Below are 19,969 nucleotides of genomic sequence, written 5' to 3' on the forward strand. Positions count from 1 at the left end.
GTCAAACAAATGTCGAAAAAAAGGAACAGCTCAGCTTTTTTCAGACGAATCAATGAATAATTGAGAGAAAAAATAGTTCGACTTTAAATAGCTCACATGTAAACTGCCAAACCAATTAATTCACCTTTACGGCTAGTGGTTAAAAGGAAATTTATACCATTTACTTCTTTTTATTCTGCCCGGTTCTTTTTATATATGTGTATTTTATATGAATTCTGACATTTCGCCGCGGAAAATCACTTTCGTCTGTTTCCAACTTGAAATAAGGTATACCACTCTACTGAATCAGCTCACGTCACAAGTTGTCATGTCAACTCAGTGGTTACGATGGAATCTGACAGAATATTTTCTATAACTTGTGTCTAATATAAATGTCATTGAAAATTATAATAAATCAAATTAGATTTAACCAATTGAATTCTAAAGTTGTTCAGATTAGATGTATAAAATAATCAGTTACTCTAAATCGTGTGTTTATATCATTAAACTTATTTAACTAATTTTGGAAATTTTACTTTTTAATTTTAAAAAATATAGCCACATGTTATGTATACAAATTTTTGAAAATATTTATAAATTTTTTGAAAAGAACTAAATTACATAATCGTTAAAAGCTTGATTTCAAAATTGAGATTTTGAAGCGACGTTAAATTTAACTTTAAAAGTACATTATATACATAAGCATATAAGTATTTCAATATGTATTATCAATCTCACACGGTATGCGTTAATTTTTTGTATGTTATGACTTAAATCGTTATCAAACAAATAGAAAAGGGAAACTAATGGTTATTATCTTTAAATTTGCAACTGTGTATTGAAAACATAAGTCAAATCTGTTCGTTTTGTATGTTTATAGATACATACATACATTGTAGCCCTATAAAAGTAAATAAATATGTGTATATTGTTACATTCCCCTTCTACTTTTCTACCTTCCAAAAAAAAAAGAGAGAAGGTGAGATTTTAAATGTTTACAACAGTATATGTATATTTTTTGGCTACTATGGTTTTGATGAAATTGTGCCATCTATACCTAACAGTTTTGTTTTCATTGTTTTGTGATATCTTTTGAAAGTTTAAAAAAAATTTTCATATGTGTATGTAAAAATAAGTAGGTGGTATGTTATCTACTTATACCTACTTTTTGAATGTTACCGATGGCATGTAGATACATACAAACATTTACACATAAATATTTTTCAATGATGTCTTCGATCATATTGAACTTTAAAGGTTCAAGATAACTATTAACTAATAATTTAGTATTTAAGTGAATAACTAATTGAAAGCTTGTACTTTTACAAAACCTGCCATTTTTAATATATGTATATTTGCATTAGTTCATAAAATGAATACAATTGACGTAAGTATGTTTTAATTATATTTTACAACCTACCTGAAAACGTTCAAATAATTAAACAAATTTTAGTTTCAAAATTATTCGATAGAGCATTGCGGCTCTTGTATGAATTTTCGGAAATATTCAAAGGAACCATAAACATAATCTTAAATTAAACTATCTAAAATACTAACTATGTGCATATCTGTATTGTGATTCTTTTGTATCATGTGACTAGAAGGTAGTTTGATCAAAATTATATTGTTATGTAAAAACTAAATTCCAAATATGTACATATGTCGAACATAGAACAAAGCCATAGGTAGCTAAACACTTATGTTCATATGAAATAGAAAAAAATAGGTAAATTCTTGGAGACCTTATATTTATCGACGCCAAATGTATCCTCTTCAAACTTTTCATGTTTTTACTTCCGTTATTGCTTTTTTACAATCTTGCAATCATGTATAAAAAATTTAAGAGATATATTGTATTGTTTATACATAATGATTATATTATATTATAAATTTCTATATTTTGAATAATTAAAGGGAAATAAAAATAATGTATTGCTATATACATACATAATGTTATATATGTTTTATACATACATAAGTAGGTATATTCATTTGTCATATGTAGTGTATATACCCAAACAGTTGAGTGTACACAATATAGAAACAATCTTTTACCAATTAACTTTAAAAATTTATTAAGTTTATTAAATTTATGAACGGTTTATTAAATATATTTAATTTTGATGCACTTTTGATATTTATATTATTTTATCATTCGATATTTTTTCAGGTTATCCCAGTCACTGTTGGAGTTGCAACTGTAATAATTGGAGCCATTTTCGTTCATTTTTTTTTTAAAAGAAAGTCGAATAATACTAGTTTTGAAAACAAATTGAAACAGTGGAAAACTTTACAAGATCCAAACGACAAATATATATTACCACTAATTGAAAGTGAAACATTAAGTCATGATACAAGACGGTTTCGTTTTGGATTGCCATCGCCAAATCATATTCTAGGTTTACCAGTTGGGCAGCATGTTCATTTGATTGCAACCATAAATAATGAGATAATAATACGACCATATACACCTATTTCAAGTGATGATGATTTAGGATACGTAGATTTGGTAATCAAAGTTTATTTCAAGAATGTTCATCCCAAGTTTCCGGATGGTGGCAAAATGTCACAGTATCTGGAGTCCCTAAAAATAGGCGATACAGTGGCATTCAGAGGACCATCAGGTCGGTTGCAATATTTGGGATGTGGTAAGCATAATTATTGTGTTTGCGATTCCAATTATACTCAGATCCTTTTTTAAGTAGTTAGCAAAATGACATAATTTTCGTTGCATATATCAGACTTTTCTCAAAAGCGTGTTCAATTTATAAGCACAAATTATGCTCTTGAGAGAAAAAATATTTCAATTTGGGCAATGTATGACTATATTTAAGCAAGTCCAAAAGTTAGAGCTGGCTAAGCCCTAAACTAGCTGATTCTTTTCTTCATCGATATTGAAATACTTCAATTTAAATTTTTACATTAAAATAAATTCAATCTTCTTTCTACTTACATTTAACTATTTCTTCTATCTACTTCTTGTTAAAATAATTATCAATTGTATGTTTTCAAACGATCTATGTAACTAACTCGACATTACAGAAAACTATTTTTCTATCAGCCGTGGTATCTACCGTCTTATAATTGCCCAAAATATTCCGTAGCATGTTTCGGTATCGTATAGCAATAAATAAATTAGGAGATAAGGAGAAATCGAAAAACTAAGGCAAATTTGAATAATATGCACAAAAATAAATTTGATAAATTTAAATTTTCTTGAGTTATATATATACATATGTATGTAAATTAAATTTTACAAAATTTTTAAGATATTATATGTGTAAATATACTCGGTAGGAAAATTTTCAATAAAAAAATTACGTAAAGATCCAGCAAAAATAGTTACTACTAACAAGGTGAACATGATAGCTGGAGGAACGGGAATCACACCAATGTTGCAACTTATACGTGAAATTTTGAAAAAATGTAAAAAAGACAAAACCGAATTAGCTTTATTGTTTGCTAATCAAGTATGGTTTGATTGTATATAAATAATGTATTGCTAAAAAATTAATAAATTTCAGACAGAAAGAGACATTCTGTTAAGAAAAGAACTTGATCAGTTAGCTGAAGATCATCCAACCCAGTTCAAAGTTTGGTACACAGTTGATCGAGCTGCAGAAGGTACGTTTCTAATAAAGACTAAAAGCAGGTTTTCGTCTTTATTACCATCATTGAATAACAATTTCATATCTCGTTTTTGTAAATAAAAAATTTCTATTTTGAACGCTTACTATAAAGGATGGAAGTATAGTTCAGGATATGTTAACGACGAAATTATGAAAAAATATTTATTTGAACCGGGTGATGATGTTCTAGTTTTGTTATGCGGACCACCGCCCATGGTAAATTATACATGCATTCCTGGTCTTGACAGACTAGGCTTTAATGCAGATCAGAGATTTTCTTTTTAATAAGAATATTTTAATAACAAATTCAAAAGTAGAAAATAGTTGTAATATTAAATTTATCTAAAATATCTGCAAGACATAATAGTGAATGTCCCAAAATATCTTTAATTCGCAATTCTCCGATATTTTGGCAAAAATCTTTAGTTTAAGCAATTTATTTATAATGGGGGAACCATAACAATAATTTCTTATAGCTTTATACAATTTTTCTGTAAAATTACTATTAATTATTAAACTTGGATGTCATCACTTCATAAACTCAAACTTCAGGTAAATAATTAAATACGGTTTCGATTACCATGCAGATGGTCTATATTTTACATAACTTTTTATTATATTTTTTATTTCACAATAAGAATTTTCATTTAATTTTCCTTACAAAATTATAATTAAAGAAATTATAAATACAAATGTAGCTAAGTACATACTTTATTTTAAATAAAAATTTTAGGTTGGGAATTCAGTACCGGCTTTATAAACGAAGAAATGGTGCTAAAACATTTATTTCCAGCATCAGATGATCCATTAGTGTTAATGTGTGGGCCGCCACCTATGATTAATTTTGCATGTACTCCAGCTCTCGATAAATTAGGATTTTGTGCAGACAAGAGAATTGCTTATTAAATGAGTAAAATTATTAATTTAATAAAAATGGAAAGTTCATAAATCGAAAAAAACAAAAAATAAAACTAAAGTAAACAGATTTGAATTTAATTTTTATTAGTTTTTACTAATTGATATAATATAAGAACTTTTCATATGCCCAGTAAGCCGCGTGGTGTCCAAAACTCGATGGCAATTCCGAAACGGTGATAGAGTGCTAGAATAGTTGTAGCTATCTAGAATAGTTGAAGCTTGTAGCACGTTCGAAAATTCACGCTACATAGTACAATGACAATATAGACCGTTCGGAAACTACTGGCTGCGATTAAGATTAGTGCGTTCGGATTCAATCTGCAATCAAAAAATCTTAGAAATGTAGCGCAGACCTCTAGTATAAATTTTGTAGCTGCCTCTTAAAAATTTTTTCCTAAATTTAAAATTTGAAAAAATTTTAAATTTCAAAACGGCAGAGTCAAATATTGAAGGGTTATTAAGGTACGTTAATTATAAGCCTTCAAATCTTAAAATTTCCTTATTTTGCAATGAATTGAACGGTGAAAATTATTGGGATACAATTTCATAAACAATGTAATTTCTGTTATTTGCATACTGTTTAACGCTGTGACTTAAAAAATTTTGGTTCTAACTCCCTTACGAAAACCCCCTTACTATACAATTCGATTTTTGTTTTTGCAGAAATGAGAAGATAGTACCATAAAAATTGATTTTTTTTTGAAAATTCTGTTTACCTTAACAAAAACTTTCCAAGTTCGACAACAATTGTATGCAGTTAGAAGTGGAATTTCACAAGCTTCTAAATGAGTACCAGTTCTCATGATAAAACCACCTTCTAAAAATTGCCTTTATCTGATACTTTTTCAGAATTATCAATAAAAATATAAAGGTTATCAATAAAATATAAAGGATGTTTAGGGCAGAATGTCACTAGGTGTTTCTTTTTCATCTAGACTAGAGGCATTCTATCACGTTACTACAGGAATATAGTAGAGTCGCGGGCATCCTATATTGTAAAACCTGCGCTATATTGATGTTCATAAAAAACTGTTGCTGAACTAAACTTCCCCAATATAGCGAGATTAGTAAAAGCAGTAGTTAAGTTATATGAACTGATTTGATTTTATAGAATATGTAGTTGAAAATGCATGTATCGCATATACGTCAACCACCACATTGTTCTTGCAGTTGTGTTGCAGTATTGCATTTATAAAAAATTTTTTAAAACTATCGTTTTTATATAACTTAACGTTTGCAAAAGCATTTGTTTTACAAAAGAATGAACCATCGCATAGTTTTTATGAGATTTTTATTAAAATTAATGGACGGTTTTTATTTTAATAACTTATCTTATTATAATATTAGAATATCTTTCGCGAAACGATAAAGAATAGTACTAAATAAACTGTACTCCAGGATCTAAAAATATTAGCATTATTGCAACGATGATCTAAAAAGCAAAAACAAAATTCCACATGGTTGTAGTAATCTCTTTTGACATCGTGTTCTTTTATTGTATGATTAACATAGTTAGCAAGTCGAACGTCTCGAACAGCTGGTCGACATCCTTCATATTGATCCGATGGAATGTCAGTCCGAAAATTCAGTGAACTAAGACAGTCCCTTGTATAAGATACTTGTGCTGAACGAAACGTAAATATTTACTTTTTTATGAATCATTATTGTCAATAATTACATATACAAAAAATATCAAGTTACCTCCTTTTTTCTCTATTACTTTAACGCATATATCTTGGTCATAGGGACATTGATCGCCTAAATATCCAATCCCCCTCCAATTGAAATTTTCACCACATCCTGGGATAGCCGAAGTGCATCTGTAGCACCATATGCCAAAAGCTGCACACAAACATTTAATTTTAATGCTTCCCAAAAAAATATGATTTACTTACTGACATCAAGATTCCAAATTATGGAAAGTAAAATTATGTAAAACAAATGAATCATTGCAATAATTAGCTCGTTTTAATTTCTTAATTCCTTAATTTTTTTTAAAAAACAAACAACACGCCCTAACTTAAGATAAACCTGTTCATAGTATTGCCGTTGTTGATTTTTGTGGTAGTTTTATTTAATCTACTTATAAAATGACCTATTTTGTAATCATATTATTTTAAAATTAGCTTGCCTTATTATTTTTCAATAAATATCCTTGACATAATATCACTTGATTAAATGTCAAAGTATTTTTGTTAGTTGCTCAAGTAACTGCGTTGCTAACTTGATACTAATACATATTTTTTTGGCAACACCACAAATTATATAAATTTCTCTTCCGCGAAACAAAAGTTAAAAAAAAACTCAGTGAATTACATCAAATAATAAGCCTCGAAATTAAATTTAAAATAACACAATTAAAACATAACTATATAACTCTATTACAACAGAGTGCCTTTTTGACAACATCAAACTCGTTATAAATTAAAATTAATTCAACTTGTCAAAAATCTTTTGGTGAAAAAAGAATATGATTACAAGACGAAGCTCTCAATTTTTTACTGAGACAACTAAGTTTGTAAAAGTATCTACTACGTTAAAACTCTATAAAGAAAAATTTGTATCCTATTTTTATTTCTTCACAGCGATAAAGAAAAGCAAAATTCACTAAATTTTTTTTTATTTTCCTATTTAAATCTGCAATCTATCCCCACGAAAAGCAAGATTCGGACATTTAGTAGATGTTCTGATAGATTTTCTTTAAGTGACTTCTAAAAGGCTTTCCCAGTGGAATAGTCCGTTCCCGTTCTCCATATTGCGTTGTGTTTGAGCTCCAGCTACTGATGTATATATGTCGTTACTGTTGAAGTAGATATCTATTTTGCAAATCAAGAGGATGCCAGCGCTTGAGTCTGCTTGTGTAGTTTAATTAGAGTACGTTCCTTGCCTGTTGATTTGAGTGTTTGCTTCTTTCCAGATATTTTTTACTTGCAATTTATGCAGTTTCTTTTACAGAATATAGAGATATTTGTAAATTACGATAATTGAGAGCTTCGCCCCAGTAGCCGCCAGTACATTTTGTTGTAGTTACATCTTTACTGTTTATTTTTGTTTATTATGTGGGTTTTCCATGTTAGTCTTCTATCAAGATGTAGACCCAAATAATTGGTCGTTTTCTTCTGTGGTAGGGTGATGTTATTTAGATTTACTCACTGGAGGACATGTCCGACTCCTGTTAGTAAATGTAACGTGTAGCGATTTTGACTCATTTGATGACATTTATTCTCGATTTTCAGCACCTTTCCAAAAAAATTTTGAAAAAAGTGCTTATTAGTTTCACTGTGTCCGTCGTCTGTCCATGTCTGTTTACAAAACTTCTACACCCTTGAAGATAAAAACCTGAAATTTTATAAGCTCATAGATCTTTACTAGAACTAATTTTCGTAGAAAATAATTTTTAACCTATCTCCCTCCCTCTAAAAGTTATACTTTCATTAAATCCCTAAAAATACCATTTTTCAACTATTTACTGTAGTAGAACCATATGCATTTTGCAAATTTTGTAAACGCAGAAAAGCAGTGGGTTGCTTCTTCTATCACGGGATACTATACTTAAACTTGAAAAAAACAAAATGGCCGTTAAAATTTACCGTTATATAAAATCCGTTTTTTTTTCAAATTTTGATGTTGTTTTTAGTAACTTTTAGGCACTAACAAATAGCTCATTCCATTAGAAGAAAATTTTTTTCCACCTCCACCCCCTCTCAAGTTATCACCTCTTGAAATTTGTAAAATTTGAATTTTTGACGCCTTATATTTCTGGAACCAAAGGTTTTTCAAAATTTTTGTAAACGCAAAAAGCTAACGGTAAATTCCATGACATTAAAAAATATATTTACTTTTCTTAACTAACGCAATTAACCCTTAAAATTGAGCATTATGTTGACCCCTCTTTATATTAATTTCAAAGACTGTATAAATCGTTCATCCTAATTTTAATAGTAGTAGGTAAGGGAAAAGTGCTACAATACAAACCATTGGTTTGACCCAACTTTATTTTAACCAATATTGGATGACATATTAATGTTTTTGCAGCATTTGTTATGCAATGACGGGATCTGTAATCGACATTAAGACAGTTGTATCATCTGCAAAAGTTGCTTTCATCGCTTCTTCGTTGGTTGGTAAATCCGCTGTGAATAGAAGGTATAATATGGGTTTGAGTACACTGCCCTGTGGTACAGCTGAGTTTGCATACTGGAGTTTTGAATATTCTGAACGCTGTCTCATTCTGAATTGTCTGTCGATGATATATAATTTTAGTATTAAAAGGAAACGGTAAGACAGTATTGTCTTCAGCTTATACTACAGTCCCTCGTACTAGACCTTCTTGAACGCTTGTGATGTGTCGGGGAAGACTGCGGAACAGTACCTTTTCTCTTCCAGGTCGCATCTGATCTTCTCGACCCATTATTCCAAGCTCATACAGTATTTTTAACAATATTTTCCTATCTATTGCATCAAATGCTTTTGTTAGGTCAAAAAATATGAAACCAACCTTTTTTGATTTGATGATATTTTTTTGAATTCGTGTTACCACATCAAATAGTGCCGCGTTTGTGCTTGATTTTTTTGCAAAACCATACTGAAATTTGCACAATAGTTGGATTTCTTGGAGGTACTCTTACTACTTGCTCGTTAATATATGTTTCAATTATTTTGCTAAAGACAGATGGAATAGATATAGGTCTAAAATTATTGAAATCGGTTTTTTGAGCCTTATTTTTATAGATGGGTACTACTCTGGCTGTTTTGAGTACGTCTGGCATTTTGTGTTCATTTATTAAGGCATTTATTAATGACGTTAGTGGTTCGATTAGTTCCTTTTTACACTGTTTATCACAATATCTACATCTTTTTACACAGTATCTGAACATATTCCATTTGCATCCACAGTCTTTTTTGTTTTAATTTTATTTAATAGTTTCAAAGTTTTTTCATTACTAATTTCTTTGAATTTAAGTCTTTTGTTTGTTCTTATTTGTGGATAATAGATGGAGTTGCAGTTTTGCTTAGCTACTTTGCTCCAAATATTGGAAAAAAATTTATTACATTCATTGATTTGAATTATTTTGTCGTTTAACAATGATTCGTGTCATGGAAAAAATCGCTTTCATTTTCTCATTTTACATTGTCAGAAGCAAAATTTTTAACAAAATCCCAAATTTTTTTTGGATTATTACCACATTCCAAAAATTTCCTTTTATCGTATTCACGCTGTTTTTTTCTTTTTTCTGTGGTTAATTTATTTAACCAATATTTATATTTTTCTTTAAAGTAAATATTGTTGTTGTCCTGTATATGCTTTTTATGCCAATAATTTTTTATTTTTATTAAATTTTGACAGTCTGTATCAATCCATGGTTTACTATATTTCGTTTGTTTCTTGATTATTTTTTCAATGGTTGCTAATATGTCGATACACTTTTGAAGATTTTTTATTATAGTTATATATTTTTTACTATACTTTGACCTTTTAGTTCTTGTGTATGCTGCGAAGGCCGATGGCATTCCACAGTGTCAGTTTTAGAAACTTAGCCATTGTTAAAGCGAGTGATTTTATTATTAATGGTTCCATTTGTTCACTTAATCTTTTTGCCAGTATCTCCAGCTCCCGAGTATTATTAATGTTTAATTTTCCATTATGTTGTTGTTGACTAGGGACCTGTTGAATGATATTTTTTTGATTGGTACCAACCATTTTAATGTGATGTGATGTGATAATGGTGTGACTTGATGAGGCAGGATTCAAGTTGTTACCCCTTTTGGTAATTATTTGCTTGGCCGTGAGCGCTGGAAATTTCTTTCTTTACAGCATTTTGTAGTGTTTACATTCTTTGTAATTTGCAGGGTGATTTCCAGCACAATGTGTACATTTGACATTATCATCCCTCTATGTTCTCGCACATTTGTCCAATGCGCACTTCACGCATCTCGGTTCTCTGTTGCAAAATTTAAATGTGTGACCGTAGTTTTGGCACCTAGCACATTGAGGTATTTTTTTTTTTCTTATGGGGAGGTTCAAAATTTATTTTAGTGTGCATAATTTTTTTTTATTTCATAAATATCTTTATTGTTTTTCACTAAGAAAATGAAAAGAAATATATTTAAAATTTATATAGTCTAAAATTTAAAATAAAGTAAAGAGCAAAATATTATATATCATTGTTTAGGGCATCAAAAATGAGTAAAATTTTTGATTAAAACTAGTTATCAAAACTCTATTGTTTCCGATACAGGGATTTCTAATATATTCATTTGAACCCTTCATCTTTTTCAGAAGGGAAGTTATAAGAAATTTCGTTCCTTTAATATTTTTAATTCGTTGATATCTAACAAGTCCCAATAAACGAATTAAAAATACTAAAGCAAGGAGCATCTTTGTTTATATCTTATTTACAATTACTAAAAAATCGTATCTTGAAAAAAAAACATACTGAACCCAAATTTCAGGTGTCTATTTTTGCTCCGAGCATTGTCAAACTGAAATCAACATTAAATGCCAAATGTTGTTCTTTTTTTTTATTAGAAAATTAGGCGCCGCTATATAAAAAGTAAATATATTTTTTATTTAGTTTACAAAATTAGTGCGGTTTAAAATAAAAAATTATATAATATTGAATAATAAGTGTTAAAAAAAGAATACAATTTTATAAAAACTTATCAAGGGAAAAAAGAAAAAAGTCTGCTGAAAAAGAAAAAGGTGTATAGTTCTAAATTGTTATTCCCATTTCTAAAAGCAAATTGTTTTTTTATACTAAAAAAAATTTAAAAGAAAATAAAAAGAAAATTAAAAGAAAATATTTAATTAGAAATTTTATTAAGTTTTTATTAAATTTCGCGAAGAAAACGTTTGCATTTGTTTTATTTTAAATTAAAATTACTTGGGATGCTATAATTTTACTAGGATCGGTTTTTTTTTAAGCAAAAAGTTGAGTTTGTGTTTGATAAAATGTAGCATACAAACAAATATTTTAAATGATTTTTTTTTGTTTATTACAGTTTTCGTAGAAATAATGAAATGAAATAATGAAATTTTTTTTCTACTAGGTGAAAAAAACTCGAAAGACGAAGAAGGACGGTTCTATTTGCCTTTTTCCTTCGACAGTGGGGGAGTGTGACTCCTACCCTAAAAAATCACCTAAATTCTGAACGGATAAAACTGGTCCTACAGACCAACTATTACATCCGCGCTTACTTGGTTTTTCCGTGTAGGAATTAAATACCTTCCATAAGGAAATTGGTATTTCGTGTTAAATTGAATGGTCTTGTTCATTTAAGTCTTTCTGTCATAATGCCATCGTCTAGCAGCCGAGCTGCTTCCATACTTACACGCTGTTTTAGACGAGCCCTATGCTTTGTAGCACAACTCCTAATTTCATCCACAACCAAAGGAATTCCTAAGTCCTTGTGGATATCACTGTTACGTTTATACCATGGCGCATTTACCATGCCCCGTAGAACTTTATGCTGGAGGGTTTGAATTTTGTTAATGTGAGTCTTCTTGGCACAACCCCACAGTTGAATGCCATATCGCCATATTGGTTTAATGATTTGGTTTTAAATTAATATCTTATTATCAATTACCAAATTGGACTTACGACCTAGGAGCCAATAATTTTCTCTATATTTATTTTCTAATTCTATGTGTTTCTTCTTTATATGTTTTTTCATATAAAGACGTCAAAGTCATTCCTAGGTATTTTGCTGAGTTATGGATCGTTCGTTCCATTTACGTTCCAGTTACGTTCGTTCCATTTACGTTAATTTGTGGTGGATTCACTATTTTCCGATTGGTGAAAATTAATTGCCTCCTGTAATTTTTTTGTCGAATCGTCAATGTTCGCTCCTACTGCCAATATTGCAGTATCGTCAGCAAAATGGCTATCGTAGCATTTTCTATTTGTAACAAATCACTCGTGTAAAGCAGGTACAAAGTTCGGCCCAATATACTACTTTGAGGCACACCTGCCTTTATTTCTCTTAGCGTGGAGTATTCAGTATCTTCTTTAATTCTAATTAATCTATTAGCTAAGTAAGATTTTGAAATTTCTATAAATGACAATGGTAACATTTGCCCTAACTTAAGTAGAAGGCCCCTGTGCCACACCTTGTCGAATGCCTGTGCTACATCTAGAAACATAGAAGACCAGATTTCCTTATTTTCCAAGCTTTTTTCTATAATATTAGTTATTCTATGGACCTGGCCTATTGTAGAATGGATTCTTCTAAAACCAAATTGGTGGTTCGGTATTAGGCCCCTATTTTCTATTATTGGCTTCAATCTCCTTAATAGCAACTTTTCAAAAAGCTTAGACATCATTGGTAACAGTGAAATGGGCCTGTAAGTCTTTGTTTCCCTCAAGGATTTCCCAGGTTTGGGCACCATAATTACCTCCGCGACTTTCCAAGCACAAGGAACATACCTTAAATCCATAGCCGCATTCACGATTTTTGTCAGATGTTCCAATGCCTCGTCTGGTAGCTCTCTCAGTACTTCCGCAGTAATAAGATCAAAACCTGGCGATTTTTTCAACTTCAGGGATCTTATCTCTTCCGCAATTTCTAATTGTGTAAGTGAAGTTATGCTGTCTGTTCCATTTGCGATAGATTCTACCAAACCCACATCTGAGGTTATTCCGTTTGGCGTGAATATGCTTTGCATGTGATCAGTAATGATGAAATGAGATATATTTCTCTTTATAGAGCGAAGATTTCGTCACCAAAAAAATAAATGAAATATTAAAGTAAAATAAAATATTAGCGTGAATTATTTATATTCTAAAATATTTTCTTTCAAAATGAATTAGTGGTGAAGCTAATAAATAAGGAAGAATACGACAACATAATAACCATCATATTAATTAAAATTTGTTAAAAATTATACTGTTTTAGAGTCATTAAGATTTATATGTATTTATATTTGTTGTTATTGGTTTTGCTTAGAGTTGTTCAGTAAAATTATCAGACAAAACTTGGTTGATAATATAGGAAATTTTTTAACAAAATATGTTCATTTTCAAGGGTCGTAAAATATTGTGACATTAAACTTGTTATTAACTTATAAATATTTGCAATTTTTGTTTTTTTTTTTTTTACCGAGAGGAAGGGTGAAAAATATCGGAAGACACTGCCAGACGAAAAGCAGTAGTGTGAAACTTTAATCCACTAAAAAAAAACCCTCAAAAAAAATAAAAACTAGTCGGAAACGACTAACCATTAATTTTGGTCCAACCTTTTTGATTACTTATAAGCTTGTGATCTGGCACAATAGCGTACTAAGTACTCATTGTTCCAGATAAAAAACATTAAACTAACTCGAAAGGTATGCTACGTTTAAGTCACCTAACAAAGTTTTGATTGTCAACCAATCGAGCCGCCTCGATGTTGACATGGTTGGATAAACGCATTTTATAATTAGCTGCTTGTTTTTTAATTTCGTCTGTGACACTTAGGATCGTGGGATCCCTGTGTATATCGGCATTACGGACATACCAAGGGGCGTTTACAATGTCCCCTAATACCCTATTTTGAAATCTTTGAAGATTGAATATTGAATAGTATGCAGCGCAGCCACATAACTGAATACCGCAAGCCCAGACAGGCTTGAATATTTGATTATATATCAAAACTTTGTTGTGTATTGTCAACTTAGAACGCCTTTCTAAAGATATTCAAAATTTATGTATTCCTCCTCGAGTTGGGATCTCTTTTTCTTTATGTGTTCCTTCCATCTGAGCTTTGCGTTCAACGTCATTCCCAAATACTTCGCTGTGTTTGCGAACGGAAAGAAGACGCCATTTATCCGAACTTAAAATGAATTGTCAATTTTCCTATTGGTGAAATTCACGTAAACTGATTTCACCTCGTTAAGTTTTATATTCTACTTTCTAGTCCATTTTGAAATTTCTTCGCTTTGTAATTTTTGTGTAGATTCATTTTCATTTCGTCCTATTGCGATACCTGCTGTATCATCAGCAAATGTAGCTTTTGTCAGTCCTCCCGATTCAGGAATATCACACGTGTATAGCAAGTATAATATCTGGCCCAATATACTCCCTTGTGGTACCCCCGACCTGATATCCCTTAGCAAAGAATATTCCTCTGCCTGTTCAACTCAAAATACCCTTTTGGTCAAGTAAGATTCGAGCAGGTTAACATACCCCTTCGTAGTTATGCCTAAGGTTTTTCATTAATCCACAATGTCAAACCTTATCAAAGGCCTGGGCTACGTCCAAAAATATGATAGAACATATTGTTTTTTCTTCCACGGAATTTTCTATTAGGTCATTTATTCTATGAAACTGATCTTTGGTTGAGTCGTTCCGGCGAAAACTAAATTGATGATTCGGGATTAACCTTTTACTTTCAATTATAGACTGAAGTCTTCTCAATAAAAGTTTCTCTAGCAGTTTTGAAATCATCGGCAACAATGATATTGGTATACAAGAAGTCGGCCTTTCTATAGGTTTGCCAGGTTTGTGCAGTATGATTATCTCTGCACCTTTTCAAATGTCAGGCACGTAATTAAACCTTTTACACGCATTCATTAGGCGCGTAAGCATCGATATACGATATACGATGTTATAGAGATCGATCGATCTCTATAACATCTCAACAAAAGCAGATTCGTCTTTTTCATACACGCCCTGACTGTCATGCGGACAGAATATATCGGCACTTTATTCTGTCCACATGACGGTCAGGACATATATATTTGCAATTTATAAAATAAATTTATTCAAAGAGAAAAAAAATTTTAATTAGTTTCCTTTAATTTTTTTTTTGTCACAGATACCTAAAATGAAAAAATATTTTGAAATATTTTCTAGTTTTTACTTTAAAAAAAAAATTTTAACTTATCCTTTTTTCAAATTACACGTATTTTATAGTTACGACTTTCACAATTCTCGGAGCAAAGAAAGAGACAAGTAGAAAAAATTTAGATTAATTGTTTTTTCCAGATGTTCCTTCCTTTAGTTTTTCCAATTCGTTGGTCCCAACACTCAATTTTTTTTACCAAGCATTCGGAGTTGTTGCTTTCGGGCCTTTTTTTTATTCTTATTCCACTTATCGTGTCATATTTCTTATTATTTTTCTTTTTATAATTAAAAAAAAGTCTAGTATTTCAAAAAATCTCACGATATTATACACATTTTTTAAAAAGCTTCCCATTTGAATTCTGTTGAACGAAAAAGAAAGTTCGAGAAAGAAACGAATCCTTCATTTTCATTGACTCGCTCAAAATGATTCGTTTGAAAAGATTCGTTAGAAATATTTACCACACCATAGCTAAATGTGCCAGCTATACATAAGTTTAAAAATACGATTTAATTTACGATCAAATATGATTAGTATTTACACATCAGTTTGTTTATATATAATGTACCAAGTCATCTTAATATTTTTACATATGTGTGTATTGAAATTTTTTGCAAATGAGAAAAAAAAAAATTTTGAAGCAATCGTATGCGTATAACGTATGCATATGAAGGAGAGAGTTCTCAAAAGATGCGTATGTATTGTATACCAAAAAGAAACTATGATAATTAAAAATAATCGTATTGTATGTAGTATATTACGCAAAAATAAATATGTATAAGTAAAACAACAGTGAAAAGAAAGAATAGAAAAAGAAAAGAACGTAAATTTCAGCTTAGTTTTTATGTTCGTAGTATAAAATATGTGCGCACATGTGTGTACATGTAAATGTACATTAAATGTTTTCTATAATGATACAAAAATTTAAAATGTTATATATATTGTTCATTTGTTAGTGGATTCCTTTAATATAGTTGGATTCTTTTTGAACGAGTCATTTTCATTTTACTGAGTCGGATGTTTACCAATGAAGTATTCAAAAAGGACGAATCTTCATTGAACGAACATAACTATGGTTCAGTATGGTTTAAATATCGATGAGGAAGGATTTATGATTTTTTTATGTACATTTTGTATTTTCCAATAACGTAAGTTGAGTAGTGTCCGCTAACAAAAATTGTAATGAAAGTAATGTATAATGTGGTACATTTCAACAATTTGAGTTATTACCTCATTTCAGTTATTTAACAGGTACCTATAAAATTGGTTCAAATAATTTAAATTAGTTTTTCAGTTATTAAAAATAAGTAATAACAATAACTTAACTTCCCAACAATTTTTGTTGCACATAATTATTTTAAAACTTTTATTAACAGGTGAACAAGAGTAATTTAGGGTATAATCGAAAAGTAATCAAAAACGCGCATCAATGCAAAAAAAAGTTGCTGATACTATACCGATGTGATGCGTTTACCTTACTGATGCACTAATTTTTTGACATTTTTGGACATTTTCTAAATCATATGTGTTTTGACATTTATTTTGAAAAAATTTTCTTTAAAAGTGCTAAAATATTATCAACCATGGAAAATCAATTAAAACAAACAATTTTAAAGATAGTTTTGGGAATTTTAATATATGAGACATCTGAAAACATTAATATGAATTTTCTATGTAACGCTTCCACGTTGAAAGGAAAATCTGGGTCATTCTTTTTAATTTCTTCGAAAATTCTTCTCCATAAAATTCCTTTTTTCTTTTTGCCAGCTACGAAATCTGTTTCATATTTTAATCGCGTTGTTAATAATAATTTTGTTTGGGCTTCCGTCCAATTTTTGTTTTTTTTTGTTAATTCATTACTAAAAGTTAATATTATCAAAAAAAAATTAACTTTGTTAGTTATTAATTTATAATAGTAAATTACTTACTTCTCAGCATCCATTTTTAAAACTCTGCGTCAACACAAAATCACAACAAAAAATTGATGCACAGCTGATTTAATAAATGACGCATACGATGCCTATTTTTGACATTTTTGGACGCTAAACTTTGAAAGTGTTACCGTATTGATGCATTTTCGCACATGATTTTTGAATGATTACGCATCGATGCTGCATCGATTACTTTCCGATTATACCCTTATTTATAAATTGCCCTTGTCTATACATGTATAGCCTATCTGGAAGTGGACAAAAATTTATATCACCCGTCATTTTACAATTGGACTTTTTGAGTCATTTTATGCATTTAATGCATTTAATGCATGAATTTTACCATTATCGTGGTGTTGCATTTTTTGACCTATAGTTATAACAATTGATTATGAAAATTTACTTAAATGCAGTAAATTTTAAATGCAAATTTGATTTTAATTTAATAAAGCAAAGTAAATGTAGTATTTGCGTTATTTAATTTGATATCTTCGAAAACCTAGAATTTCTCAATTAAATTCGTAAATAAAATGAAAATAAAAAGTACAAAAAGTATTCGAAAAAAGCATTATGTAGTGCTGTTTTTGCTGATTTGATATATCTTTACGCAACCAAGCTGAAGTTATTTTCTGAAATATTGTGAAGTGAGGCAGTTACAAAAACATTTCTTAATGTTTTATGGTTTCGAAGTATTCCGAATTTTGATGGATATATTTGTATTTTTTTTTTTTGGAAATTTTTGAGTGTTCTTTTAAATTTCTTTTTAAATACAATTTCTTATTCAAAAATTTCACTTTTTAATTCAGTATTCTTCCATTTGTAAGACAGAAAGGGTTGGTTGTGTGTTAAAAATTGCAAAAATTTTCTTCGTTTTCAAATGCATTTCTCAAACGAATTTATCCACAGACTTTTTTTAAATTTCAAAAAAGAAATATGTAAAATCCGTAGAGCTAAAAATTTTAATTAATTTCCATCTCACAAATAACTTCCAATTCCCCTTTTATACAATCTATGTATATAAATTTAAAATTTATTTTTGACTTACTCTCTAATCTTAGTTGCTACATATGGTAATGTTCACGTAATATAAAATAATTTGTTTTTATTCATAAAAACCCCCAATAAAAATATGTTTAACTCAAAATAATAACACAACATTACATACATAATTATGTTTCCACATAAAATAATAAAACTGCATTTTGTAATATTATATAATTAACATAAGTACATAACGTAAATAAAAAGCTTTTGCGTGCGCTTGCACGTTTTCTTAGAATTATTTCTTCTAACTTATATAAATATTTTCAATTCCACTCAAAGTAGAAGAAAATTTAATATGATCTTTTTGATGTTTTCAATTGTTATTTCGATCGTTAATTAATAATAATGTTGTATGACTAACAATAGAGAACATTATGTAATTCAAATAACGAATGTGAATGATTCTTAACTATGTAGAACATTAAAATTGTAATTATAAGATACATATACACTTAGTAGAAAAAACCTGCGTACACTGAGCGTTCTTATATGTATGTTTTTTATTAAAAAAAGATCAATTATATTGTTTAGAAATTTCAGTTTTTTTTTAAATAATTTTTATAGAAATTAGCATTTCAAAATATAACATTTTTGAAAATTACAAACAAACAACATTTTTTTACAAAAAAAAAAACAATAACAAAAAAACAAACAAAAACAAAATTCTATATGAAAAACGAGCAGAAAAAGTCTGCGTACAGTATCTCTTCAAAAATTTTTAACATGAAAATTCTTCAAAAATTTTTAACATAAGCTCGAAGGTAAAAATTTTAATGAAAGAGGGTAAAAATTTTACAGAAATAGGCAAAGTCTTAAAGAGAAGTTACTCTCCTGTTTTTGTACGAAATGTAATAAATAATTTTAAAGAAACAGGTTCTCTAGTCTCTAAGCCCCGGCCCATTTAAATTCACGCCTAAGAGAAATGCGATATCGTCAAAAGTGTTAAAGTGAATCCAAAATTGGCGGTTTTTGAAATTCCAAAAAATATTAAATTTAAATTTAAAAAGCATTTACACTAACACTGCGCAAAACTCTCAAAAAGGCTACGTATACAGTCCGCGTGATACATAGAAAGCCATTAATATGTGGAGTAAATCGTTTAAAACGTATAGAATTCGTGAAAAGGTACATTAATAAGTCCCGTAGCTTCTAGGAGAAACTTGTATTTTCGGATGAACGTAAATTTTGCATTTTTGGAATCAAAGGACATCAGTTGGTGTAAAGGAAATGTGGTAGCGAGCTTAAGAAAAAAATATACCTCCAATAGTAAAACATGGGGGAGGTGCAGTAATAGTTTGGGGGAGCTAGTGGTGTAGGAATCTTAAAGTTTATAGAATGAATTATGAAAAAATATGATTATTTAGTATTTTAAAAGAAAATTTAAAGAATAGTGTCTTCAGACAGAATATTGTTTGCAGAATGATAATAACTCTAAGCATAAAACTGAAATTGTGAAGCTGTGGCTATCGCATAATGTCAGAAAGCAGTTGCGTACATCACCCCGATATCCTTTCCTCAATCCTATAGAATATTTATGGGATTTGCTAGAGTGTAAAATCCGTGAACCAACCATAAGTTCTAAAAAAATGTTGAAAAATGTCATAACAAAAGAATGGTCAAAAATTACAATTAAAGAAACTTCAAAAC

General features: G+C 29.5%; 2 protein-coding genes across 4 annotated transcripts; one reads left to right on the forward strand and one right to left on the reverse strand.

Annotated features, from left to right (window-relative positions):
- The first annotated feature begins 434 nt into the window (after positions 1–434).
- Positions 435–4,604, forward strand: LOC129614896 (NADH-cytochrome b5 reductase 3). 3 transcript variants are annotated; one of them, XR_008697416.1, is made up of 6 exons: positions 438–720; positions 2,150–2,627; positions 3,277–3,449; positions 3,504–3,603; positions 3,721–4,160; positions 4,342–4,480. XR_008697416.1 is itself a non-coding variant. In XM_055529859.1 (5 exons), the coding sequence occupies exons 1-5, from the start codon at positions 700–702 to the stop codon at positions 4,512–4,514; spliced, it is 921 nt and encodes a 306-aa protein (XP_055385834.1). In that variant the 5' UTR covers positions 435–699; the 3' UTR covers positions 4,515–4,604. The 3 variants fall into 3 exon arrangements, 2 of the variants coding, with proteins under 2 accessions (XP_055385834.1, XP_055385833.1); XM_055529859.1 differs by lacking the exon at positions 3,721–4,160 and having other exon boundaries at positions 435–720; positions 2,150–2,603; positions 4,342–4,604; XM_055529858.1 differs by lacking the exon at positions 3,721–4,160 and having other exon boundaries at positions 439–720; positions 4,342–4,604.
- A 348-nt stretch (positions 4,605–4,952) lies between these two features.
- Positions 4,953–6,804, reverse strand: LOC129614898 (uncharacterized). Its single transcript, XM_055529860.1, has 3 exons — positions 6,422–6,804; positions 6,228–6,368; positions 4,953–6,150 (listed from the first exon to the last, which is right to left on the reverse strand). The coding sequence occupies exons 1-3, from the start codon at positions 6,474–6,476 to the stop codon at positions 5,870–5,872; spliced, it is 477 nt and encodes a 158-aa protein (XP_055385835.1). The 5' UTR covers positions 6,477–6,804; the 3' UTR covers positions 4,953–5,869.
- Positions 6,805–19,969: the final 13,165 nt, after the last annotated feature.

Source organism: Condylostylus longicornis, unplaced genomic scaffold, assembly GCF_029603195.1.
Source record: "Condylostylus longicornis isolate FDR11 unplaced genomic scaffold, ASM2960319v2 ptg000126l, whole genome shotgun sequence".
NCBI classification, from domain to species: domain Eukaryota; kingdom Metazoa; phylum Arthropoda; class Insecta; order Diptera; family Dolichopodidae; genus Condylostylus; species Condylostylus longicornis.

Bases quoted from the DNA above. Each gene is read 5' to 3' on its own strand.
- LOC129614898 (XM_055529860.1), bottom strand. From the start codon at position 6,476: ATGATTCATTTGTTTTACATAATTTTACTTTCCATAATTTGGAATCTT. The intron at 6,369-6,421 runs GTAAGTAAATCA...GTTTGTGTGCAG, and splicing joins AATTTGGAATCTTGATGTCA to CTTTTGGCATATGGTGCTAC. The intron at 6,151-6,227 runs GTAACTTGATAT...CGTTTCGTTCAG, and splicing joins AGTAATAGAGAAAAAAGGAG to CACAAGTATCTTATACAAGG.
- LOC129614896 (XM_055529858.1), top strand. From the start codon at position 700: ATGTATTATCAATCTCACACG. The intron at 3,450-3,503 runs GTATGGTTTGAT...AATAAATTTCAG, and splicing joins CTTTATTGTTTGCTAATCAA to ACAGAAAGAGACATTCTGTT. The intron at 3,604-4,341 runs GTACGTTTCTAA...TAAAAATTTTAG, and splicing joins AGTTGATCGAGCTGCAGAAG to GTTGGGAATTCAGTACCGGC.